At 40.4% G+C, this 26,698-nt stretch overlaps 1 protein-coding gene across 1 annotated transcript in view; it reads right to left on the bottom strand.

Annotated features, from left to right (window-relative positions):
- Nucleotides 1–26,698, bottom strand: part of Fmn2 (formin 2) — a 389,007-nt gene that overhangs the window by 124,928 nt on the left and 237,381 nt on the right. Inside the window, exons 9-13 of the mRNA XM_045142437.1 lie at nt 13,718–13,809; nt 13,437–13,566; nt 12,404–12,550; nt 9,935–9,994; nt 9,656–9,776 (exon numbers count right to left, since the gene is read on the bottom strand). Coding sequence (XP_044998372.1) covers nt 9,656–9,776; nt 9,935–9,994; nt 12,404–12,550; nt 13,437–13,566; nt 13,718–13,809 — 550 coding nt within the window. The remainder of the gene's footprint in view (nt 1–9,655; nt 9,777–9,934; nt 9,995–12,403; nt 12,551–13,436; nt 13,567–13,717; nt 13,810–26,698) is intronic.

Raw genomic sequence — 26,698 nt, 5'->3', positions numbered from 1 at the left:
AAAGCTTAACAAATGGAAAATGAATTCATGTCAGATAAAACAAAAACTAGAAAGTATTTTGATGAGATAATGAAAAGATAATACCCACAATAAAAGCAAGAAGTGATTAAAAATATTAGAAATCTCAGCAACACAAGGACCATGACCTTTAACTACATTGGTGATATAAATATAAGTGAATACAGAATCAAAATCTAACAAGTTGGATAGCAACACAGAGCAATGAATGAAAACTATACTAGAAAAGAAGAATCTTAAATACACAAAAGTGATGTTTAGAGGCAGGGTGAGTAAGATCAGGCAGCTCCAATGGAAAGTGTTATAGGAGCATCAGGGAAAGATGAGAAAAGCAAGAAAGCTTTTATCACGTAGCAGTTAAGAACTTTTAAAACATTAAGAAATCATAGTATCGAGATTGAAAGTTCTGCATATAGTGCAGGATAGAGAGGATCAAAGGGTTACCTTCATGCTGCCTAAATCAGTGGAAAGCCAAAGATGAATGAGGAACACTGTTGTAGGCAGGTTTGCATTGCTGGTAGAAATCACCCAAACAAGAGCAGCTTGTGGGAAAAAGAGGTTTATCTTAGCTTACAGGCTCGAGGGGAAGCTCCACATGGCAGGGGAAAATGATGGCATGAGCAGAGGGTGGACATCACCCCCTGGCCCACATAAGATGGACAACAGGAACAGGAGAGTGTGCCAAACACTGGCAAGGGGGAGCTGGCTATAACACCCATAAGCCCGCCCCCAACAATACACTGCTTCCAGGAGACATTAATTCCCAAATCCTTATCAACTGGGAACCTAGCATTCAGAAGACCTAAGTTATGGGTGATACCTGAATCAAGCCACCACGAAGATGAAAAAGTTACAAAAGTTATCTAGACTACAATAGATTATCTGGAAAAGAATATTCATTAATAAAACTAGGTTTCTTAGTAATGAAATATCAAAAGGAAGTCATGAGATTGTCCAAACAATGATAAAAAATAAGTCAGTCAATAATTCTGCATTCAGCCAAACCTTCACTCAAGAATGAGCAGGCGTGGTGGTCTGATTCAGGTGTCTGCCATAAACTTAGGTGTTCTCAATGCTGGGTTCCCAGGTGATGGAGATTTGGGAATTAATGCCTGCTGGAGGTGGCGTATTGTTGGGGGTGAACTTATGGGTATTACAGCAGTGCCCCCTTGCCAGTGTTTGGCACACTCCCCTGTTCCTGTTGTCCATGTGATGTTGGCCAAGGGGTGTTATTCACCCTCTTCTCATGTCATCATTTTTCCCTGCCATTGCAGAGCTTTCCCTTGAGTCTATAAGCCAAAATAAATCCTTTTTTATCCCTCCAAAGCTGCTCTTGGTTGGGCAATTTCTGCCAGCAATGTGAAGCTGACTGCAACAGGAGAGGTTGGGTGTAGTTATGCTTCTGTCTAATCTAAGTACTCAGGAGGCCCAGGCAGGAGAATCATGAGATGCATGATGCAAGGCATCCTGGGATACTTAGTGAGAATGCCTCAAAAGATAAAATATGAAGGATTGGAGAGACGGCTTAGCGGTCAAGTGCTTGCCTGTGCAGCCTAAGGACTCCGGTTAGAGACTTGATTCTCCAGTACCCACGTAAGCCAGATGCACAAGGTAGTGGATGCATTTGGAGTTTATTTGCAGTGACTAGAGGCTCTGATGCACCCATTCACTCTCTCTTTCTGCCTCTTTCTGTCTGTCATTCTCAAATGAATAAATTTTTTAAAGATAAAATATGAAATAAAATTGAAAGAACAAGTAGAAAAAATTCAAGTTATTTTTGGACATTGAGTTTGATACCTATCAACTAACTTTGAAAGAGTGTCACTTGAGAACAGGGAGGATGATATGTAATGATATAGTAATTAATGGGTATATTAATAAATGTTAGCTAATGACTACAAAATATTACCAATCCTTGGGCTGGAGAGATGGCTCAGGTGTTAAAGCGCTTGCCCGGAAAACCTAATGACCAGAGTTTTATTCCCCAGAACCCACTTAAAAGCCAGATACACAAAATGGCGCATGTGTCTGGAGTTCCTATGCAGCAGCTACAGGCTGTGGTTTTCACCCATTCTCACCCACTCTCTCTCTCTCTCTCTCTCTCTCTCTCTCTCACACACACACACACACACACATTCTGCTGTCATGGTGTCACAAACCTTTAATCTCAGCACTTGCGAGACTGAGGTAGGAGGATCACTATGAATTCAAGTCCTGCCTGAGACTACATAGTGAATTTGAGGCCAGCCTGGGGTAGAATGAGTCCCTACCTCAAACATCAAAAAAAAAAAAAAAATCCAGTTCTTTAAGGAAAATTAAAATAGGGGGCTTAGGAAATTGCCCAGTGGTTAAAGGTAATAATTTGCAAAGCCTGTTAGTCAGGGTTCAATTCCCCAATACCCACATAAAGCCAGATGGCCAAAGCAGTAGTCATGTGACTTTGGAATTTGTTTGCAGTGGCAAGAGGCTCCAGCATGCCCATTCTCTTTATTTCTCCTCCCTACTTCACTCTGCCTTGCAAAAAATAAAAATGTTTTCAGTGCTAGAGAGATGGCCTAGTGGCTAAGGTGCTTGCCAGTGAAGCCTAAGAAAACTTGTTTGAATCTCCATTCCTCACACATAGCTAGACACAAAGGTGACGCAAGCGTGCAGAGTGCGCACAAGGAGGCACACGCATCTGAAATTTGCCCACAGTGGCTGAAGGCCCTGGTGTGCCCATCTACCCCTTCTCCTTCTCTTTGTGTATGTGTGTCTTTCTCCCTCTCTCTGTCTCTCTCTCAAAAATGAAATTAAATTAAAATTACGTTAAAAATATTTTTAAGAATACCATTAACTTCATGAGAATACTAGAAGGTAAGTATAAGTTCAATTATTAATGTTCTCAAACTCCATTCTAATTTTGAAGCATGAACACCACCTACATAATTTAATACCATGTCATAAAATTTCAGTGAAAATCTTACTGTTTAATTAAACTAGTAGAAGTGAATGCTGGAATATTTATCAATACAAAGCCAACTCAGGGCTGGAGAGATGGCTTAGCAGTTAAGCGCTTGCCTGTGAAGCCTAAGGACCCCGGTTCGAGGCTCGGTTCCCCAGGTCCCACGTTAGCCAGATGCACAAGGGGGTGCACGCGTCTGGAGTTCGTTTGCAGAGGCTGGAAGCTCTGGCGCGCCCATTCTCTCTCTCTCCCTCTATCTGTCTTTCTCTCTGTGTCTGTCGCTCTCAAATAAATAAATAAAAAATTTTTTAAAAAAAGCCAACTCATAAAGAAAACAGACTGAAAAAATCCAGAAAGTTGAGATGGACAGATGGCTCAGCAGTTAAGCACTTGCCAGCAAAGCCTAAAGTCCCAGGTTCAATTCCCCAGTACCCACATAAAGCCAGATGCACAAGGTGGTGCATGTGTCTGGACTTTGTTTGCAGTGGCTGGAGGTCTTGATGCAACCACTTTCTCTTGTCTGTCTTCTTTCTATATCTCTCTACTTGCAAATAAATAAATAATTTTTAAAAAGATGAACTTTTGGGGGGCTGGAGAGATGGCTTAGCAGTTAAGGTGCATGCGTGTAAAGCCTAAGTACCCAGGTTTGATTCTCCAGGTCCCATGAAAGCCAGATGCACATGGTGGCTCATGTGTCTGAAGTTTGTTTGCAGTGGCTAGAGGCCCTCACACGTCCACTGTCACTTGCTTTCTATCTCTCTCTCCTCTCTTTGTCTCTAAAAATAAATAAATAAACAAACAAACAAACAAACAAATAAATAAATGATTGGATTACCAAACCTGGCTTCCACATTAAAAGAAAAAAAAATGATGAACTTTTAAAAATCAAAATCTTTAGGGGTTGGAGAGTTTGCTCAGCAGTTACGGTCCTTGCTTGCAAAGCCTGATGGGCTGAGTTTGATTCCCTAGTACCCATGTAAAGCCAGATGTAGGAAGTGACACATGCACCTGGAACTTGTTTGCAGCAGCAAGAGGCCCTGGCGTGCATATTCTCATTCTCTCTTTCTCTTTATTTATTTTTTCTTTCTTTCTTTCTTTTTTCTTGGTATTTTGGTTTCTTGAGGTAGGGTCTCATTCTAGTACAGGCTGACCTGGAATTCACTATGGAGTCTCAGGATGGCCTTGAACTCATAGTGATCCTCCTACCTCTGCCTCCTGAGTGCTGGGGTTAAAGGCGTGCACCACCATGCCTGGCTTCTTTCTCATCTCTTAAAAATAAATTTAAAAAAAAATTTTAAAAGCTGCATTAGTATTTTGAAGTTTTCCTTGCCTGACCCAGTGGTAGAGATCAAATACAGGTCAGGATGCCCAACAAACAATAATCCCTTAACTGGGAACACTGGGATACACCAATAGAGCTATGGAAATCCAAGATGTAAGTACAGAAACCAAACTCAGCAGATGCTCTCATCAGAATGGCAGCATGAGACTCTGTTGACTTCTTAAAATGCCCAAGGCATTACACCTTATTTCTCATGTTCCTTAGAAACAAAAATCAAGTCACTAGGAAGAAACAGAAATAACAGTGCCATTAGAAGTGACATCATGGATACAGCACACCTGCCAGTATCAAACCAATTGCATCATTTGTTGTTTTTTTAACCTAATTATGAATAGAAATAGCTAGCTTATATTTAGTGCATGACAAGTATTGGGATGAATGGTTTACAAACACAAACTCATTTTCTACTGTTGTAGAAACAACTTCCCTTAGAATAATTGTGGACATGTTGTTAGAAATGTCTTAACTGGATCCTCAATATTGATTCCATAAAAGAAATCCTTTCTTTTTATTTTTTTCCCCCTTTGGTTTTTCAAGGTAGGGTATCGCTGTAGCTGTGCTGACCTAGAATAGAATTCATCATATAGTCTCAGGGTGGCCTCGAACTCACAGCAATCCTCCTACCTCTGCCACCTAAGTGCTAGGATTAAAGCTGTATGCCACCATACCCAGCAGAAATCACTTTTAAAGGCTGCAATAAATCCAAATAGACATTATTTTTAGGTACTATAATTTTGTCTGAAGTAATAACCACTTGATTTCCATACCATATCTATTTATTTCCATCTAATTCCTAAAAAGGAGATAAAATCATTTAATCTTCTGTGTCGCTGGTATAAAAGTCTATATTCCTGATGATTCTCTATTTCCCAAAAGTTAGATAAAAAATTTTGGTTCACAAAATTCTTCCTTGTATACTGTGTCATCTTATTGTCTGTGAAAGGAATCATGTCTTTTGTTTTTATGCATTATTCATCTATTTTCAAGGGAAAGAGAAAGAGAAAGAGGAGAAAGAGAAAGAGGAATAGAGAGGGAAAGAAACAGAGAGACAGACAGAGAGAATGGATGTTCCAGGACCTTTTACCACTGTAAACAAACTCCAAACATATGTGCCACTTTGTGCATGTGACTTTACATGAGTATTGGAGAATCAAAACCAGGTCATCAGGCTTTGCTAGAAAGTGCTTTGACACCTGAGCCATCTCTCTAGCCCCAGGAATCACATTTTTAAAGAAATGAGCTAAATGGTGAGTTTTTTTTGTCATTTTTTATGCTCAGAGTTTGACATATCCTCAAGCTGTGCTCATTCTACAAGAACAGTGATATGGCCCAATATTGTTTCACAAGCTACAGTCTCACATAGTTATAGCTTCATGAACTATAGTTTTCCTGTGAGCTCCACAGAGGCAAGTCATGCTTTTGTTATTAAAACGGCACCTAGACGTGCTTTTCTCAAACTGTGGTCAGATATTTGTCACGGCCCACAGAACCCACTATGCATTCTGTGAAAGAAAAGTGCTCTGTGGTGAAATATATTGAAGAACTCCTGCAAATCTTTCTTTTGGAAAATATGAATTCTTTTTATATATATATTTTATTTCTTTATCTGGGGGGGGGATAATGGGCATGCCAGGGCCTCCAGCCACTGCAAACAAATTCCAGATGCATGTGCACCCTGTGCATCTGGCTTATGTGGGTCCTGGAGAGTTGAACCGGGATCCTTTGGCTTTGCAGGCAAACGCCTTAACTGCTAAGCCATTTCTCCAGCCCGGAAAATATGAATTCTTTTAAAATGAACTCGACCCAGTTATGTCCATATTTAGTTGGCCACGGCCGTCCCTTGATCTAGAATTTCCCCTAGAGGCTCGTGTATGGGGGCTTAATTCTAAGTCGGCAGCACCATTGAGAGGGGAGTAGCTCATACGGCCTCTCCGGTCCTCATACTTATCTATGAACAAGTTCCTAGCTAAATGTGCTAATAAGAGGTGGGGCTCAGTTTAAGGAATAGGGTCACTGGACACGTCCTGTAATATCCATCATGTTTCCAGACTTGTCCCCTTGCGCTCTCTGCTTCCTGGCTATCATGGTCTAAAAAGGCAGTTGTTCCATCTGGAGAAATGATCTAGCTGTACCTATGGGTTTGAATGAGTGAGTTAATTAGGGTTCACAAGCAAAAGTAAAAGAAGAAATGGCAAGTGGCAGATAAGGAGTTGGGTATGGGTCAGTTCTCAGCCTCTTGGCTGTGGTTAAGTGAAAAGTGGAGCACAGAACACCAAGCCAGGCGCTGAGCACCACCAGCATTCGTGCCTGGAGCGGCCTTGCTGACAAGTGGATGAAACAGATGGCAAGCAGCCGGCAGAGAACAGAACATTAGATTATCAGTTGACCACATCCAGTACCCCAAACACTCATGGGAAATAACGGGGCAAGCCCCATGTAATAGTCAACCAGCATTCTTGATCCATCGAGAGGCTAGGAGAGAGGTCTACCTCTTGAGGGAGGCTTAGCTCACTCAGCTACCAGCTCCCACAACAGGAATCTTTATATCTTGGGATGATGATCAATGGCAACTTCCATTCAAATCTTAAGGCTTAAGGGGGTTGGTCAGTAGACAGCTTTGGAAAGGCTCTGCCTTAGAGCTATTATCAAGGCCATAATGTTTTCAACCCTTGGGCTTTAAGCATGCGTGGGTCTGAGTGAGAGTGGGAAGTTTATTTCATGTCAGAAAGTCAGCTCTCTACGTGCTCTGACAGCTCATGACAATTCACCAAGATAACTTAGAGCACAGTGGCTTTCTCTGCAGTCATCTTTCTCCTGAGTCTACTGAGGTATTTTGTCACAGCAAGAGAAACTTACTGAAACACTCTTCATTTCAGTTTTTACCTGATAGACACAGTGGAGAAGATACTACTCTAAGGCCATGCTATAGTTGCTCATGAATGGTTTGGGTGTTTCAATCGTTCCTCTATGTGAACCCAGTGTCCTGGTTACAATCATCTCCTTAACCTCCTGAGGAACTTCAAAACTGCTTCAATGTGTACATTTCTACCCCAGTGCTCAAGAAGGCAAACGCACGCGAGAAAATAATGTGTGCCGATGCAGGCTGGCCACCACTCCCAAGTCCATCATGAGTCTTCTGTAGCTCTACTCAGCTCCAAGTTTCATGACAACTTGCCATTTTGTTTTTGTTTTGTTTTTTTTTTGGAGATAAGGCCTCACCCTAGCTCAGGCTGACCTAGAAATTACTATGTAGTCTTAGGGTGGCCTTGAACTCATGGCGATCCTTCTACCTCTGCCTCCCAAGTGCTGGGATTAAAGGTGTGCGCTATCATGCCTGGGTCAACTTGCCATTTTTATGGTTGCCTGTATATTTAATACCTACAGATAGACAGCATACAGATTCCAATAGAAATCTTTAGGTGCATGTGTGTTCCTAACTGAATGGTTGGGTATGTGAGCATGCTTGCATTTGTGCATGTGTATGTGTTTACTTAAATGTACATGTGTTCATGTGCTACACATGTGTGCATGTATGTTTGCATGTGTGTGTGTGTTTGTGTTTGTGCACATTAAATATGTGTGTGCACTTAGGCATGTGCCCATCTTTGTGTGCATGTGTGTGCTTACGTGTGCCTGAGTGTGTCTGTGTATGTCCATGAGTATATTTGTGTGTGTGTGTGTGTGTGTGTGTGTGTGCATCGCTGTGTTCAGATTATGAACATGTGTGTGGAACTTCATGATAGGATCATTATTACAAAATGAAAATGTTAGTTTTAATGAAACAATTGTGGATAAACATATGGAGTATCTCCCCAATTCCCTAGAAATGCCCCCTAACATCACATTAGTGTGATAATTTTCATTAAAAGGCCATCATTTTGAAACATAAATTTTCTAACAGGATTTTTATATTGCTTTAAGAATTCTTTTTTAAAATATTTTTTGTTCATTTTTAATTTATTTGAGAGCAACAGACACAGAGAAAGACAGATAGAGGGAGAGAGAGAGAATACGCGCACCAGGGCTTCCAGCCACTGCAAATGAACTCCAGATGCGTGCACCCCCTTGTGCATGTGGCTAACGTGGGACCTGGGGAACCGAGCCTCGAAACGGGGTCCATGGGCTTCACAGGCAAGCACTTAACCACTAAGCCATCTCTCCAGCCCAAGAATTAATTCTTAACTTAAATAAAGAATATTCTAACATGACATGAATACGACAGAGTTCTTCCATCATGATTTTGACAATGCAAGTCAAGGGAAGCCTTTCTTGGCCTCAGTCAGTAGATACCCATGTACAAAGTCAGAAGTGGCACATCTAAGAGGAAGAATTTGAGCTTGTCTCAACAGCAATGAATTTATCTCTGTACCCAAAGCACCTAGCAAACACTCGGTGTGCCCATGTTGAATATATGAATGCAATATGTTGATAGAAATCCACGTAAACCTGTCTTTGGCCAGAATGTAAGAACTCCCATGAATATGACTGCATATCAGAATCAGTATCTTTAAATAAGTGCATCTCACATTTGGGACTGAGTCTTGTTAATTTTCATGTCTTCTCCTCATCTTCCTTCTCTACTTCCTCCTTTTTCTTCTTTTTTTTTACTTTTGGGAGGAAAATATGTCCTCTTATTTTCATTTGGTAACATAATGTCAAATGAAAATCTCACGTAATTTTATTGACTCCCTGTTTGTCCTTAATATGATCCAGAAAGAAGTCTAAATAGATAAGTGGAGTGTTATAAACTCTAACAATAATAAATAACACAAGTAGAATGGGATTGTGTTTATTAAAACGTTTTGAAAAGAATTTGCTTCTGTGTAAACGTTACATTTCATTTAGAAATTTGAAGACTTTTAGGCTTTATTAAGAATCATGTACTCTAAGGCTCTTTACTGACAACAAAATAATGCCCATGAGTGTGCTAACCCTGTCCATACCAGAAAAAAAACATTTTGTTTCTACAAAAGTTCACAAGTCACACAATTTTGGGCAAGGAGACCAAAAGCAAGTGGGAAGGGACTATTTATCTTTTCACAATGATATGACTTTGTCCAACCATGACATGACCACTGGCCAAATGTTCTTGGCCATAAAATAAAAACTACATGCAAACCTGACCCTGATGAAATGGACTGTTATTCAAATAATACGACATGTCTGAATAACTGCATTTCCAATACAACTTCTTAAGCAACAACAAAAAAAGAGAGCATTGGCAAACATCTTCTTTTGTCATACATACAAAATTCAGTTCCACAAAGCTAAAAAATGTTGTTCTTGCCCTTAACAATACTGAAAAGTATATCTTCTGTCATTAAGAAAGCATAAATTAAAAACACACATGTTACCTTTCAGGTCTTTCTTTAGTTTTCGGAGATCTTTCTGAAAGTCTTCAAACTTCATCTGTGTGGCCTGGAAAAGCTCCTGTGGCTCTGGCAGGGGGAAGACACACTGCTCCTTCCCAGCATCCTGATTAGAGAACACGGTTTTAAAACAAATCACTGTCAGTATCGGCAAAAATCAGACAGCAGCCCCGGCATCAGAAACTCCCACCCGTTCGCATCCAAACGCTCCCGAGCAGCTGAAGGGAGCAGAAAAACCACGAGCGCCCATGAAACTGGTCTTACCTCATCGAAATGGCGCAGATAATAAGAAACAATATACGACAAAAGGCTTCTGCTGTTGTCCTAGGCAGAGAGACCAAAGTAAGTAACCATGTGGTTTTTAAGCTATTCTAGATAGTATTAAGTCAACGAAATGCCAGTGACTACACGCATACCCATGAACAAATGTAGGCATGTGAAATTCTGTGCTTTGAACTGCTTCCTCACTATAGATGAAGCGTTTTACAGCATCAAGATTCTCTCCCAGTGTTCTCACCTAAAATCAGGTGCCCACCAATGACGCGCAAGCGGAAGGTGTTCAGGAGAACACTGGGCTAACCAGAGGGAGCTGTGACAAAACGGGAGATTATGGGACAAGCAAGAAATATGGGGACATGCTCAAAGCACATGTATGTACACGCACAACAATGCCCTCATGTAACCCAGTGGATTCATTAAAAAAAAAAAATGAGTCTCTACTATAAATAACTTCCTATTTAAAAACTATTCCTTCAGGCATTTAATTTGAAATTTTTACTTGTATTTAATGTTTATACATTGGATTTAAATAGTACTATAGTACTTATGTTTTTTTTTTCTTTCTTTCTTTTTTCTTTTTTTTTTTTTTTTTTTTTTGGTTTTTCAAGGAAAGGTCTCACTCTGACCCAGGCTGACCTGGAATTCACTATGTCATTTCAGGGTGGCCTTGAACTCATGGCTATCCTACTACCTCTGCCTCTTGAGTGCTGGGATTAAAGGCTCATGCCACCAAGCCTGGCTTTGAATAGTACTTATGTTTTTATAACTACTGCCATAAATTAAATAAGTACATATTAGTAGCATTCTCAGATAGCTGGAATATCAGATACCAGAGTGACATTAAGTTTGATCAAAGCTCATTAGCATTTAAACAAGTAAAATGGAAAAATACTTCAGGTAAGTGTAAACTTTGGAAATACCAATAAATATTATAATTTCTTATATTAAGTGAGACTGAAGATTTAATACTTATGTAGCAATAATGAGTACAATGCATATATTTCTCTCTTTTAAAAATCCAAAATTGGAGCCTGGGATGGTGGCACATGCCTTTAATCCCAGCACTTGGGAGGCGGAGGTAGGAGGATTGCTGTGAAATCAAGACCTAACTTGACATGGTATCTCACATGCGACCACAGCACTGAGGAATCTGAGGCAGGACTGGCCTGAACGGAGACCAGCCTGAAAATAAACGTGTCCTTTGAGAAAGATGATTTATTACATCTACATATTAAAAGTTTATTACTATAAAATGTTCATCATATAAATATTAAAGCATTCGAAATATGTATGGTTATTTGAATGCCCATAAAAATATAAAAATTATCTTGTTCATCAACCAACAAAAAGAAACAAATGAGAAGACCTAACTTGACATGGTATCTCACATGTGACCACAGCACTGAGGAGGCTGAGGCAGGACTGGCCTGAGCTGAGACCAGCCTGACATACAGTGAGGTCTTTACTCAAAATTAAAAACAAAACAACAACAAAAACAAACAAGCAAAAATGAATCCAAACATACAAAAAATCTATGTGTCATTTAATTTTGGAAATGAATGGTATCTGGCATTTCATAGACACTCAATGAAGATTGGTAAAATAAACAGACATATATGTATATGAGTCTTTGAATAGTCAAAATGGTGTCTAAAAAGAGAATAAAAAATTCTCTCTTATGAAGATGACTTCATTACTAGAAAGAACAATCCTATGTATTTTCACTTCTACAAGCCAATTATTTACTTAAAAGCAGTATTTGGAAAACATGTTCACAATTCCCTTCACTATGACATTCTGTGTAGTAATTCTCTTATCAGAGAAATCAGCATTTTCCGTTCTCAGTTTACCACCTCAGACTTTCGTCTGTGACGCTGGCTGTCATCTCTAACCTTTTATTTCCATTCGCACACTGGAACTCTCACAATCTCGTAAGTGTTAATTTTAAGTAAACAAAATTGTAGAAGTTGGAGTAAAAATAATTAGGTCTGCAATCAGACTTAGACATTGCCATTTACACCAGCAAGAGGAAGAGAATGGTATGCAGATCATCATGGTCATTGTCCCAATTTTATCAATAAACCACTTTCATTAATCTTTGTTTTATTTTCTTCATTACCTAACAAGGAGAAGAGTAAAAGACCAGGCAGTCTAACTAATTCACAAAACATAACTAATTTCCCAAAATAAGCAGATTGGATACTGGAAAAAAATGTTTATTGTATTTAAAAATTATAATTGTTCATGAGAATTATGATTCATAATTACATTAGGAGTATTATTATTCTCCTAAATCACAAATACCTAATGGTTTACTTTAACCTTGCTCAAAGTATAAAGAAACAGTGCACAAGGAAATATTTATTACCTCCCATTTAAGTCAAATCCCTTCCTGAACACAAGGTCAAACACAATCTCCTTACATGATCAGCATTCATTGAGACAAATACTTACACTGCTTTTGACATCTTTCAGCTTTGGGAGAATGTCTAATCCAAAGCCGTCTGCTTGTCCTCGTGTCTTATTTCCGGCATTCATGTAGTTTCCAAAGGCAAGAACCAAGCCCAGAACCTGCATAACCCCTGGGCCATTTTTTAATGTCTGTAACATAGGATACAGGGCAAATATTTTTCTCATCATCCAACTCAAGGTCTGCTACTCATATTGTGTTGATAGTTTGGGCTGACAACCAAACTATGTTCTTGCCCATTATTAGGTATATTTTTAAAAGTAGTGCCTCCCAAAGTTAATTTTAAAATGTATGCCCAACAAGCAAGCATTAGTAGATAATATTTGAAGGCAAGAGGCTCTGTGACTTCAGTGCAAGGAAAGCGAGACTGGAGAATGAGAACATGTACAAAATTCCAAATGTAGGTTTATCACAAAGAGTTCACACCCACAGCAGCAGAATGCCAAGTCAACCTCTATCTATATATCATTTTCTCTGAAAATCCCTTTGATTAACATCTTTCTATTTTCCAAAAAATTTACCACAACCAGAAAAATTGCCCCTATTTTTGACAAATTGTTTTAAATGCTAACATTGGTCATTCCTGCTAAAAACTGTTTTCTTTGTGTTCAAAAGAGTGTTTGTCTTTCACGAGTGAAATGACTGCTCCAACATCATTTGGATGCAATCTATATTAGCAATTTGCTGAGGGGCCACTGCAGAATACCCTACCGAAGGAAAGTGAATAGCATGCTTTCAAGTTACATTCTGATGTCTTATTAGGAAAGGCGAAGGGCAGTAAGCTCTGTGGAGCTCAAGACGCACAAGCCACATTCCTGAGATGTGGACCCTCAGCTCTACAGCACACCTGAACACGGGCTCTGATCTTGAAACTTGAACATAATGTGGGAAACCTGTGAAACTGCTGTCCTTCAAAGTTAAGTACTTCAACTGAACAAACGAACGAACAGAAAGCACAGGACTGAATAAGACTAAGTGTCAGAATCCATCAGCAGCTCTCTCAAGCCCAGAACCCACCTCACACAATTTCTGAAGCAATTCCAGTTTGCGACGAATAGAACAGATGCTCTCTGAAAACGTGGACTGGAAGAGGATGCAAAAGACCCGCTCTGAGAAGTTGGGGATCAGTGACAACTCATAAAGGAACCTATGGAGACAAAGGCAAAGGGAGAGGAGAACATATGTCATAAACAGATGCTTACTCTTGTCACAGTCATAACAATTATGTGCTGAACACAGTCTTGTCCTGATGCAAAAGCCCCCCGAGTCCAGAGCCCCATGGGTCCCCAGACGCTTACTGCTCGGGTTTGTCCAAGGACTTGGCGTTTTCCTTGTCTTTGGAGGACCGGCTGTGCTTCTCAATTTTTTCCAGTTCATCTGACTGTGCTCTCTGGAATAGCAAAAACCCAAACATTCTTCAGCAGATTCCCTTAGATAATGATGATCACAATGCAGCAAAATTCTCTGTATTTTATATTTCTTAGCATCTGTTTGTAGTAAAGCTTGGCTTAATCCATGAGGCATTTTAAAGTGTAAATATGTTTAATAAAAACCAGATCATCCCCAAATCTCCCAAATAATGCTATTGACTATTAGTGAGCTCCAAAATATTTAATCATCCTAACATGATTTAAAATGACAGTTTCCATTTTTGTTAATTTAGCTATTTTTATATTCTGTAGAAAGCCATTTAAATTAGTAGTTTTAATTCAGAAATCAGGTTAAATTGGAAGCAATTTGATTCTTAAGGGTTTCATAAATAGTTAACTACTTTCCTTTGTAGTTGAGGGAAAGAAAAGTAGAACTCTGAAAACACAGGACAAAAATAAAAGATGTGCTGAGAGAATACTATAGAAGAAAATGCTAGTCATGGCGGCACTCACCTTTAATTACAGCACTCGGGAGGCAGAGGCAAAAGGATCATTGTGAGTTCCAGGCCAGCCTGGGACTACAGAGTAAGTTCCAAGTCAGCCTGGGCTAGGTGAAACTCTGCCTCAAAAATATCAAAATAGTTCTGGAGAGATGGCTTAGTGGTTAAGGGCTTGCCTGTGAAGCCTAAGGACCCTGGTTCCAGGCTCAAATCCCCAATACCAACTTTAGCCATATGTACAAGGGGGCGCATGTGTCTGGAGTTTGTTTGCAGTGCCTGGAGGCCCTGGCACGTCCATTCTCTCTCTCTATCTGCTTCTTTCTCTCTCTCTGTCACTCTCAAATAAATAAATAAAAATAACAAAATTTTAAAAAATCAAAATAATTCAATAAGTACATACAAAAGATGTCGATCCTTTTGCTGAACTTGCTTATAGATACCAAAAAAAAAGCTCCATACTCTCTTTCCCTTACGCTTTTTTCACCCTTTCTTACGGCAAAGTATTTTTTTTTCCACTTGCTTCTTCATGGAAGAGGATCCTCCATGTTTTTAATATTAGGTAGAAGGCCTTGAACATTTCAGGAAGCAGAGACTTTCTTTCTTTCTTTCCTTCTTTCTTTTTTTTACCTATTTCTTTTTGTAGAGAATTTTGTGTGTGCTCTTGACGCAATTTTATACATTGCAAAGATGTGTAAGAAGAGTCCAAACAGCATGATGTCTAAACACACTGCCCAGCAGGAGTAGACTGCATACTGTGAGTAGGAAGTAAGTCCTCAGAACTGCCATTCCTCTCATGGGACCCTGTGCGAAGCTGGTGCAGAAGATGGGCAACGAGGATTCCAGACAATGAACTGGAAGCGCCCCGTGCACACATACATCTGTTCTGTGCTACTTGACTGTTTCCGAGTGCAGGTTTGCAGTGGACAGGAATAACTAACCCAACCCAAACTAGGTCCCCCAAAGGAAGCGCATTTAGCTGATGATGGCCAGATGAACAGCAAAGCTGAAGTTCCGACAGTCTGAAAGACTTTGTTTCTGGAATGTGAGGTGTCAAATGGACATATAAGGACATGGGCCTGTGTACCCCAGCTACTCCAAAGGTGAATCTGAAACTGTCCCAGTGACTCCAAATGGTAAGAAACTTGCCAAAATTCCAGTTGCACTGTGATGTTACTTCCTAAGCCAACTTATTGGGGACCTGCCCGAAAATTTCAGAGGAGTAAACACAAAGCATTTCACTTATTTCTCAATAACATATAGAGCCAGTCACCCATACCATTAGGAAGTCCTTGAAGTCAAAAAAATAGCCTTTTAAAAATGCCAATAAAGCTGAGTGTGGTGGTTCATGCCTTTAATCCCAGCACTTGGGAGGCAGAGGTAGGAGGATCGCCATGAGTTCAAGGCCATCCTGAGACTACATGGTAAATTCCAGGTCAGCTAAGGCTAGAATGAGACCCTACCTCAAAAAAAAAAAAAAAAAAAAAAAGGCAATAACCAATCTTACTGGCAGCACAAGAGGCTAAAGCAATATTATACAACAATGGAATAGTAAATCTAAGATCACTAAGAAAGCAAGGGCGATTGATGGGCACAGTCAAATATATCACATATAGACTGAGTCCTTACCATCTTGCCATTCTTTTTAAAGGAGTTATCTATTACCTCTACGCACAGGTTCATTATTTGCCTTGTATCTCATAAGAAAGAAAAACAAATCCAGCTTGCTACAGCTTGGTGAAGAATTACATTTGTTCCTTTGATTTCCAAATGATTACATATTTGCTCCATGAGGCCAATACATTTCTGTCTTAAAACAGAAAAAACAAACATAGACACAACAATACACATACTACACCACACATCACTAGCCCTAAAAGAAAAACAAATATAGCCAAACATCAATCAGAAAGATAATTTAAAGGTGCAAGAGAAAGGATGACATCCCCCCGTGTCTTCTGAACTGGTGGTTTTCTTTCTGGTGGTATTATTGCCCCTCTCAAAACTACCCAGGACTGTGGATGACTGACTGTCATTCACCTTCATAACGTGGGCTCTGTATTAGCAATTCTTAACCCTTCCCAATACGTGCTCTGTGAAAAGAATTCTTCTACTTGTCACTTTGGCCTAAGGAAATTTTATGTGACCCAAGGGGTGTGTGTATGTGTGTGTGTATCAAACTTCCCCTGAAAATAAATCATAAATACATTTAATTGAAAGTCACTATGCATATAACTGCCATTTATTAAAGATGACATTCTGGCTGGGTGTGGTGGTGCACACCTTTAATCTCAGCACTTGGGAGGCAGAGGTAGGAGGATCACTAAGAGTTCGAGGCCATCCTGAGACTACGTAGTAAATTCCAGGACAGCCTGAGCTAGAGTGAGATCCTACTTTAAAAAACAAAACAAAACAAGAGGATGACATGCATTTGTATACTAATGTGATAGATGTGTTTATTTTTTTGTAAAAATTTTGATTCTGGGGCTGGAAGGTTGAGCAGTGGTTAAAGGTGCTTGCTTGTAAAGCCTGACAGCCCAGGTTAAATTCCCCAGTACCCATCTAAAGCCAGATGCACAAAGTGGCGCACACTTATGGCATTTGTTTCAGTGGCAGAAGGTCATGGCACACCCATACCCTCCCCCCTTCTCCTTTATCTCTATCTCAAATAAATAAATAAAATATTAAAAATAATTTAATCCTAAGTGAATATTTGATCGTGTAGGATGTAGAACATCTTCAGAAGTTTTCATACCCAAATGAACTTTCAGAATTGTCAATGCTGATAACACTGCTTCCCATAAATGCACAGTATAAAATAGCAAAGGTATGTTTATGGTCATTTCAGAAATTTCTGGAAATTCTGTCTTAATCCCAAGCCAAAATTCATTAAATAATTTTTCCATGAGACTCAAGTCAGCAACTCAAACAATAATTTGTATAAGCAAACACTCGAATATAATGCAAAGATACACTAATTTTATACTTACACAATGAGGAATTATGATAGGAAAACGCTAAAAGAATGTGGTTCTTGTAAATCTTGTAATTAAAATGTTATGTGTTGGTAAGAACAGAAAAAACACTGCACATACAGTAAAATAAATAAATGAATAAATGACACTAACTCACAACCTCAAGTAGTTTCACCTCTGAGCCGAGGCACGCTCGCTGGTGTGTGCCGTACTGGCACAGACAGCACCTCACGTGGATGTCGTGTGCTCGCAAACAGGGCTTTGGGGACGTCCTGCAATGTAACTGAGGCAAAGATTGCCAGAAAACACCTCTGGTTCATTGTGCATTTTATTTTATGTGAATTTTTAGTCATATGGATTTAGAAATGTATTATTGCTAAAATTTTGTGATTCTATTTGGGTTATGACCCATAATTTAAAAAGTCACAGTACAAAAGCCAGGTGTGGTAGTGCAGCCTTTAATCCCAGCACTTGGGTGGCAGAGGCAGGAGAATTGAGGCCAGCCTGAGACTACACAGCAAATTTCCAGGTCAGCCTGGGCTAGAATGAGCTCCTACCTCAAAAAAATAAAATAAAAAAGCAATGTTACCATGTCTAGCTATAATGAAACAGAGCATTTCTGCCCATTCCAGGAAGAAACAAAGCTATCTTGGGCTGCCTGCCAAGTTTATGACTAGCAGAGGAAACTGTCACTTATCCATACTGCCAACTCCTCTTCACAAATGTCTACACATGATGCTTGTCCCTTCTCCTTTTTCTTTTACTTCATGGCAATTGGCACTTACCAAACACCACCTTGGATAATACGCATATGCAAACACACCACACATACATGCATACACATAGTCAATCCTTGTTGCTGGTGAGAAATCTTCATGTTAGTCCATTCTTCATTGATATAATGAAATGCCTGACACAGGCTACCATTATAAAGAAGAGGGGAACAGACTCTGAAGAGAGCCCAGAGGTAACTTGCAAGTGTGTGTTTGAGAGGAGTCCTACCTCCAAGTAGAAGCCAAAACTCATTCTGTCTTAAGAGCACCTGGGTCCTGTGAGAGAGCTGGGAAGTTCCAGGAGAACCTCCTTAGCTCCTGAGTGATTCCAGGATTTCCCACTTGTCCCAGCCTCCACCACCTCACATGTCCCCATAAGCTCCCATCCAGTGACCCTCTGAAGGAGACAGTAACTATAACCAAGCTGTTGCAATAATGGGTTCGTAACCGCCAAGCCACTGCTCCTGGGGAAACCCTACAGTTCCCGTAGCCTCCTCTGGGGTCACAAGAATTGGTTGATTGGTTAATCAACCAATCAATAATAACCTTTTTGTGTTTAAAAGTCTTTCAAAATATATATTGTTGTTTCATGAATGCTGAGCCTTTACAGCAAATAACACCATAACTCATGCCCAAATAAGCTTGCCTAATACACAGATTTTCCTCCCTAAGGCACATCACAATGTCTTCAGAACTATTCTTGGGAGCCATGTTAGCCACGGACATAACTTACATAAAAATACAAAAAAAAAAAAAATGGAACCAAGTAGGGTGTAAAAAGTACTCTTGATTACTGTATGGGAACCAAAACAAGAAGGCAGAAAGTTACCTCATTTGACCTCAGTTGGAAACACATACTTTGGGAGACTAAATTTTACAAAGCGTGCCCTCAAGTAACTATAAACACCATGAGGATATTGATTTCATGTTTACAAATATATTTTAGTGAGTAGATGAATTCACTAATATAAAATCCACAAATAATGAGTATCAATGTTTGGGTGGCTAAATTATATGTATATATATAATCTCAATATGTCAAAGGAGTCACCAATCTCCTTCAACAAATTACTTGAGAAAAATATATTTCTTTTCAGCTTAAGATGACAATGACTAATAGAAGAGAAAAAGTAGTTATATACCCATTTCAAATTATTTCTCCTTTTATAAAAATTGTGTTTTTCCTTATTTTTATTTATTTATTTGAGAGTAAAAGACAGAGAGAAATAAAGAGGCAGAGAGAGAGGGAGAGAATGGGCACACCAGGGCCTCTAGCCACTGCGAATGAACTCCAAATGCATGTGTCACCTTGTGCATCTGGCTAACATGGGTCCTGGGGAATCAAGTGCTGAACTGGGGTCCTTAGGCTTCATAGGCAAGCACTTAACCGCTAAGCCATCTCTCCAGACCCATTTCTCCTTTTTTAAGGAAGAGGCATACCAACATCTAAAGCTCTCTGCACATGTTAGAAGTTTCCTCATTTTCCCTTTGTACCTTGCTATGGTGTGAATGTGTTTCAATTAAAATGGGTATGTTGGAAATTTTAATACTCAAATTCATCTGTGAGTAGTATTTGGAGGTAGGATCTGTGGGAATTGATTAGGATTAGATGAGCTCCTGAGGATGGATGGCATTAGTGGTTTTCAAAGAAGAAGTTGTTAAGCTACAACATGCTGGCTCTGCCATGTGATGCAGTGCCCTTTGCCATACTATGGTGCAGCAAGAAGGTCTCACCAGATGCCAGTGCCAGGCTCTTGGACAATCTTCTAGAATTGGAAGAAGTCAATTGGTTCATAATTTTACCCACTCTCCACTTTCGGGAATTTTGAGGAAAAAAAAAATACCTTTTTTTTTTTTTTCTTTTTTTACTCTTCGTGGATAGCAGTAGAGGTTTAAATAACCCATTGGAACAAACTTCTGGTAGAGAATAGAATATTAGATTTTTCATGTTGATCTTGTCATTATGAGGGAATCTCCCCAATGAGGGGAAGTTGAGTCTTGTGTTTGCTTTCTATTTAGTATGCTATGAGCACAGGTTTCATGTTGCTATGAACTCACTCAGCATGATTTTACATTTTGTATTCATTTCTGAATAACTTGACTAAAATTATATCCCCTCTTATTTAAATAAATGACTACCTTTCAAATTCAGCAACAAAAACATCACCCACCTTTTTGGACATAAAGATACATACTTAAGAGCTAGGTCCTTCATATTTTATGTTCTGTCAAATTAGGTGACTTTTTGTCGCTGGAACAAAATGTCTGGGTAGGAGAGCTTACAGTTCCAGGTTACACAGTCCGTCATGGGTGGGGATGGAATGGTGAGCAGAGCTGGTCACGTTCAGCCCACAGTGAGGAGGCCAGGAGAGATGAATGCTCAGCGAGCTGCCTCCTTTTCATACAGTCCAGGAACCCAGCTCAAGGAATGGTGCTTTCTATTTCAATCTAAAAAAAAAATCTCTGACAGACATGCTAAGAGCTTTGCTTCCATGGTGATTCTAACCTCTGACATATTAATCACCAGAAATTAACCACCGCACTAATAATGAAACTGTCTTTTCTGTCCTATGAGTACACAGCACTGAAGAATTACAGCGACAACAAGCTTGAAGCAATGACTGGTTTATGCTGAAGTGACGACACTGACCATAGCTATATCAGCATCTTCCTGTAACAAGTGCTGAGATTCTCAATTTATGAAGCAGTTGTTTTGGATCGTAGTATTAGAGGTCCCGATTCATTACTGATTGACCCCAGTGTTTTGGGTTGGTGAGAGCAGCTGGTAGAAAATTTCATGCTCTGGGGCCAGGAAGCAAATAGGGGTGGCGAGGGTACACAGTCACATCAGGTCACATTCTTAATGCCCTAAGGACCTGGTAGCAGGTCCCACTTCTCCAGGGTTCTATCAACTCACAATATGGATGCCATTTGGGAACCAAACTGTTTAACACCTAAGTTTTTGGGAGACATTTCAAGTTCTAAACTATCACAATTGTAGCTGAATAAACAGTACAAAGTACCAAATAAGGGCTGGACAGATGGCTTAGCAGTTAAGTCACTTACCTGCAAAGCCAAAGGACCCAGGCTCAATTCCCCAGGACCCATGTAAGCCACATGAACAAGGGGGCACATGCGTCTGGAGTTCATTTGCAGTTGGCTGAGGCCCTGGTGTGCCCATTCTCCCTCTTCTCTCTCATAAATAGCAACATAAAAATAAATTTTAAAAATGTGCCAAACAACATCGTAATGTGACTATCACAATGATGTTCATGCTGAAGATCTTCCTGGACAAGGTTTTCAGGAGTCCCTGGACAGCCTCAGAGCACACTTTTGAGAACAAAAATCTGTTAGAATTTTCCTATCCAGTCAGTGGTTAAATATTCAGTAACTATCTGTTTACTTAAGCAAGCATTTTCAGACACAAAATTCATGGCTTCCTTAAACTGGCAATTATTTATTTAAAGGACTCCTTTCAAATACAAAATCAAAAATCATTTTATGTTAAACAAAAATCCTTTTATTTTGAGACATTGGTTTTTCCTCTCTAGTCAGTTCCACACTTTTTCAAATATGTAAGAGGGTTGAATTTTTTTTCTTTTGCCTTCTGAGACAATGTGCATTCTTTAAACTTTGTATGGCATGAATGTGAGCCCCATCACAACTCTACAATCTTGGTTGCTTCTTGAATTTTTCTTTGCATTCATTGATTGATCGACTGAAACAGTCTCTAACTAAGGCTGGTCTGTATCTCCCATGGATTTAAAGTACAGCTCCTCATACCCCCACCTCCTAAGTCCTGGGATTGTAGGCACGCTAGGGATCAAACCCAGGGCCAAGCACATGCTAGGCACAAACTTTTCCAACTGAACTACACTCCCATCCCCATCCAACCTTCTTTGTGTGGTGTGCAGGAAGGGCTCAAGGGATTGAACCCAGGGCTTCACAACTGCTAGGCAAGTGCTGTGTAACTGATCTATATCCGCAGCCTGCTTTCCCAGTAGATTTGTGACTGCTAAGTGAACTGCATACAAGATAGTGTCCCTTCCCATAGTTTAAACAAGCCTCTCCTAGTGGGGTCTAAGGTTCCACCCATTGTTTCAGAACGACTGCTTTGCTGACTGTGGCCTAATTTAAGTTAAAGAAAAACTTACGTAGGCCCAACATGACTGAGTCATGAGTAGACTAAGACCTCTGACTTTGTTCTGATATACATAGGTTATGCTGAAACCGGGCACAGGAACTTTTTTTGTTTGGGGCAGGGGATTGGTTTGAGGTTCTCTCTCTCTCTCTGTGTGTGTAGCTCTCTCTTGTCCAGGCAGACCTGGAATTCACTATGTACTTTCAGGCTGGCTTTGAACTCATTGTGATCCTCCCCTCTGCCTGCCAAGTGCTGGGGTCAATGGCATGTGCCAACATGCCTGGTCACAGTAACTTTTTTTGGCTTTTTTGAGGCAGGGTCTTACACTACTAGCCCAAGCTGACCTGAAATTCACTCTGTTATTCCGGGCTGGTTTTGAACTCAGAGCAGTCCTCCTACCTCTACCTCCTAAGTGCTGGGATTAAAAGCCTGCACCATCACACCCAGCCACAGTAACTTTTATATAGCACTTCTTTTTGTCAGTGAACTATCGAAGATTTCTATAGCTTGCTGTGGTGATTCTGTCATTCTACCAAGATGAAAGTACTCTGTGGTAGAACAGCCTGAGAGAGACCAGTAAAGAAGAACTAAGGCCTGCTTCACAAGATGGGCTAACGTTGCTCTGCTTCTCACTGTCTTAGCTACCAGTAACTGAGACCATCCGTGCAGACTACGTGTCTGGAGGATGTTTCATGCACTTTATCTTGGTGTGTGTGATTTGGCAGAGGAAAAGACAAGCTTAGGAAAGCCTGCCCTGGCCACACTGGCCCAGTTATAACTAGTTTCTCACCAAGGTGACAGAACAAGACCTCCTATTTGCTTCTTTTCATGATTGTACTTATAGTTCCTTGTTTCTCATGAATAGAATTCAACCTTTGTTTAAAATATTTTTATATATTTATTTGCAAGCAGATAGCAATAGAGAGAACAGAGAGAGAGAAAAATAGAATAAGCACAGCAGGGATGTCAGCCGCATGTGCTACTTTGTGTATGGCTGTATGTGGGTATTGGGGAAGTGAACCCAGGTCATTGGGTTTTTCCATGCAGGTGCCTTACCTGCAGAGCCATCCCTTCAGCCCCTAGAATTTAATATTTTTTGGAGAACAAGGGCAATGCCTATGTATGCCTTAGTAACTAATGTGGTTCATGGCATACAGTTAGCAGTCTGTTAAACAAAGTCAATAATTGCTTAGAGAGACCCCCCCCAAAAAAAAGATGGCTTTCTGAACAGGAAAGAAACAGCAAAAGTTGATAGAATAAGGATAACCAAATAAAACAGAGACCACAATATGAAAATGATGATAACTCCATTATCATCCCAATATTATGGGGGCCCTTAAGATGTCAAACACATAGCTAGGCATGCATGACATAGAACCTGACCTGTCAATCACACAAATGAGAAAGAAAGAGAAGTGGAGCCTGCCCAGCCACGTATGTGTGAACCCATCCATTCACACATCCATTCTGTATAATGCTACCCTGAATCTATTCTTTATCCAGCATGCAGAATTATATGAATGTATCAAAATAAGGCCTAACATGATAGATTTATCAGATGATGTAACTTTAATATATCTGTCATATTGTGCTCTTCTTAACACACCATGCCCCATAGTTCCTGAATTTCTTCTTGCAAAAGTACTGAATTTCTTCTCGCAAAAGACAAATGGTGAAATAAACATCTGTTGTTTCCAACCTGCTAAAACCTCAAATCATTACTCATACCTGTAAACATAGAAATTTATCTCAAACTATAACTGAAATTAGTACCACAGTACAGAGGTTAAACCATGACTGAAACTAGTACCATAGCACAGAGATTAAATGGATAATTTTGGTTTTGTTGGAACTCCAAAGTATATTTAGTCTCAAATATTCTTCTCTGGTTCAACAGTTTGAGATAACCAAAGGCGTCAGGCTTTGAAAACTGACAAATTTGGGGGGATTTATTTATCCATTCATTCCAAAGCATGCTATCTAACATAGCACAAGTGAGTGCCAGAATATGTGTATATAAATATTGATATATGTGTATATATCATATATATGTATATGTGTGTATGTATATTACACTTCAAATTCAAGCAGAATTCCACAATATAACATTACAAAGCTGCAACAACAACAAAAATACTCTTGTTTGCTTAACTCCTGGACTTATGTTGCTTTTGAAAAACATATCTATCTATGCATGAGCTAAGCAGGTTGCTAGTAGGACACAGAGTATACTAAGGGTCCTGAGAGTTATTTGCTAAAACAGGTTCTTTCTTCAGATTCCACACTTACACATCAACTAAAAACATGGCAGACTTTGCAAACGTTCACTTATCCCTTTCTGTCCACTTGTGTTCTTTCAAGAAAGTCCATGAGCATGCCAGGATAAAACAGACATTTAGTAAGTACCTGAAGGAATAATAAATTATATCCTATATAAATCCCCCCAATGGGCTGGAGAAATGGCTTAGCAGTTAAGCGCTTGCCTGTGAAGCCTAAGGACCTCAGTTTGAGGCTCGAATCCCCAGGACCCACGTGAGCCAGATGCACAAAGGGGCACATGCATCTGGAGTTCGTTTGTAGTGGCTGGAGGCCCTGGCGCACCCATTCTCTTTCTCTCCCTCTCTCTCTCTCTGCCTCGTTCTGTCTGTGTCACTCTCAAATAAATAAATAAATAAAATTTAAAAAAAATAAAAATAAAAAAATAAATCCCCCCACTTCCTCATTCCATCTTAACAGCTGATCTTCCTTCATTCCTCTGTCTTTCTTCTCTCTCCGGTCTGCAACAGACATGATGATTTCCAGGAGATTAACGGGAGGAGGCAATTCCACTGCTGTCTGGTTGGGGTAGTAGATATCAAGATATTTGGTAAGAGCAATGACCAGGGCCCGGAGTCTGGTTTTACCCTCGATGGTGGCTGGAGGCAGAGGGTGCCTGCTGTCAAAGAAGCAGCCCTTGACACTCATTTCATGGGCTCCTCTACTCCAGCACCAGCAGCCTCCCTCTCCGTAGCTCCGCCTACCTGCCTCTCATCACTAGCCCTTTGCCTCCCATCAAACCACTTGTTTTAAGCCGACCACTACAACAAAACACTCTCTTCTTTCCAATGTACACCTGAAACTGACTTTTTCCTCAGTACCTCTTAGTCTCTTCCCACCACATAGCTGTTCCTCTACTTTTCCAACAGGAAAACTTGAAGATATAGTGACTTAGTTCCTTGTCGTTGTTCTCAATTTGATTTTTTAAAATTGTTCTTAATTTTTTAAAATTTATTTGGAGAGAAAGAAAAACAGGGAGAGAGAGAGAGAGAATGGATGCTCCAGGTTCTTTAGCTGCTGTGAAGGAACTCCAAATGCATGCACCACCTTGTGCATGTGGCTTATGTGGGTCCTGGGGAATAGAGCCTGGGTGCTTTGGCTTTATAGGCAGTGTGCCTTAACAGCTAGGCCATCTCTCCAGCCCTTTGTCCTCATTTTGAAGCTGTGCAAACTGACTATTGTTCTTGAGTCCTTTCACTGAACTCAACAGATAAACCTCCTATAGATAGAAGCTTAATTGAAGGGTGATACAAATGGCATCTCTGAGCTCTCCCCCTTCCCAAACTGGGATCCTTCAAGGGAACTCACCACCTCAACCCAGGCAACCTGACCCCTTACTGGCCACCTCCTACTGAGCAGCCCACTTCTGGAAAGGGCATATAAGCCCCTCTGCCAGCAGCCTCACTCTTTCTTTCTCTGTGTCTTCTGATTCCCAGGTGCATATGTTTTCAATCCCTATAGTCTCTCTCCTCTCTGTGCTCCTTGCACAGCATGTAGAATGCGTATCCATGGATGCCCTGGATCTCCTCCCCCTTCCCACTAAGCCCCCCTCTGTGCCTCTCATCCAGCCCTCTTTGGGATCAGACCCACACTTCCTTCCAGCCATAGAACTTCAGGGCCTCTCCCTCAACTGCCCCTTGCCCACTCCCCTTCTCTGCATCTCTCCTTTCCTTTCAATAGGCTCCTTCTCTCACTATGTCATGGGTCCCTGGGTAGGTTTGCCTATTAGGTCTATCAGTGGCTGGGCCCACAAACCAAACTCACAGACTCCCACTACCTACCAGCATCTGGGGCACAGGCCAGGCTGTGTGTGAGTTCCTTTCCTCCCATCCCCTTAAAGGTGCCAAAGAACCTCCTTGGTATGTACCAAGGCTACTGACTTTTGTGTGTTGATTTTATATCCTGCCACTTTTTTTGTAAGAATTTATCACTTCTAGGGTTTTTCCCCTGCCCCTAAAGCCACAGCACAACTCCAAATCAAATAAGGTCGTTTGATGCACAGCACATCTAATCTCAGGCCCTCCTTCTTGGACTCTCCCCCTCCCCAATAAAAAGAGCTCCTGACAGCAATAGCTGACATTCATAGCACACTGACCACCTGTCAGGAGTCTCACAAAGTGTTGTTACATTCATGACTTCCGAGTAGCGTAAGAGGTCCAAACAAGGCTGGGGAGATTAAGTGGATGAAGGGCTTATCACACAAGCAT

The sequence above is a fragment of the Jaculus jaculus genome, chromosome 1 (assembly GCF_020740685.1).
Source record: "Jaculus jaculus isolate mJacJac1 chromosome 1, mJacJac1.mat.Y.cur, whole genome shotgun sequence".
NCBI lineage: Eukaryota > Metazoa > Chordata > Mammalia > Rodentia > Dipodidae > Jaculus > Jaculus jaculus.
Note: the sequence above shows the minus strand (reverse complement) of the source record. Positions and strands in the feature narration are given on the sequence as shown.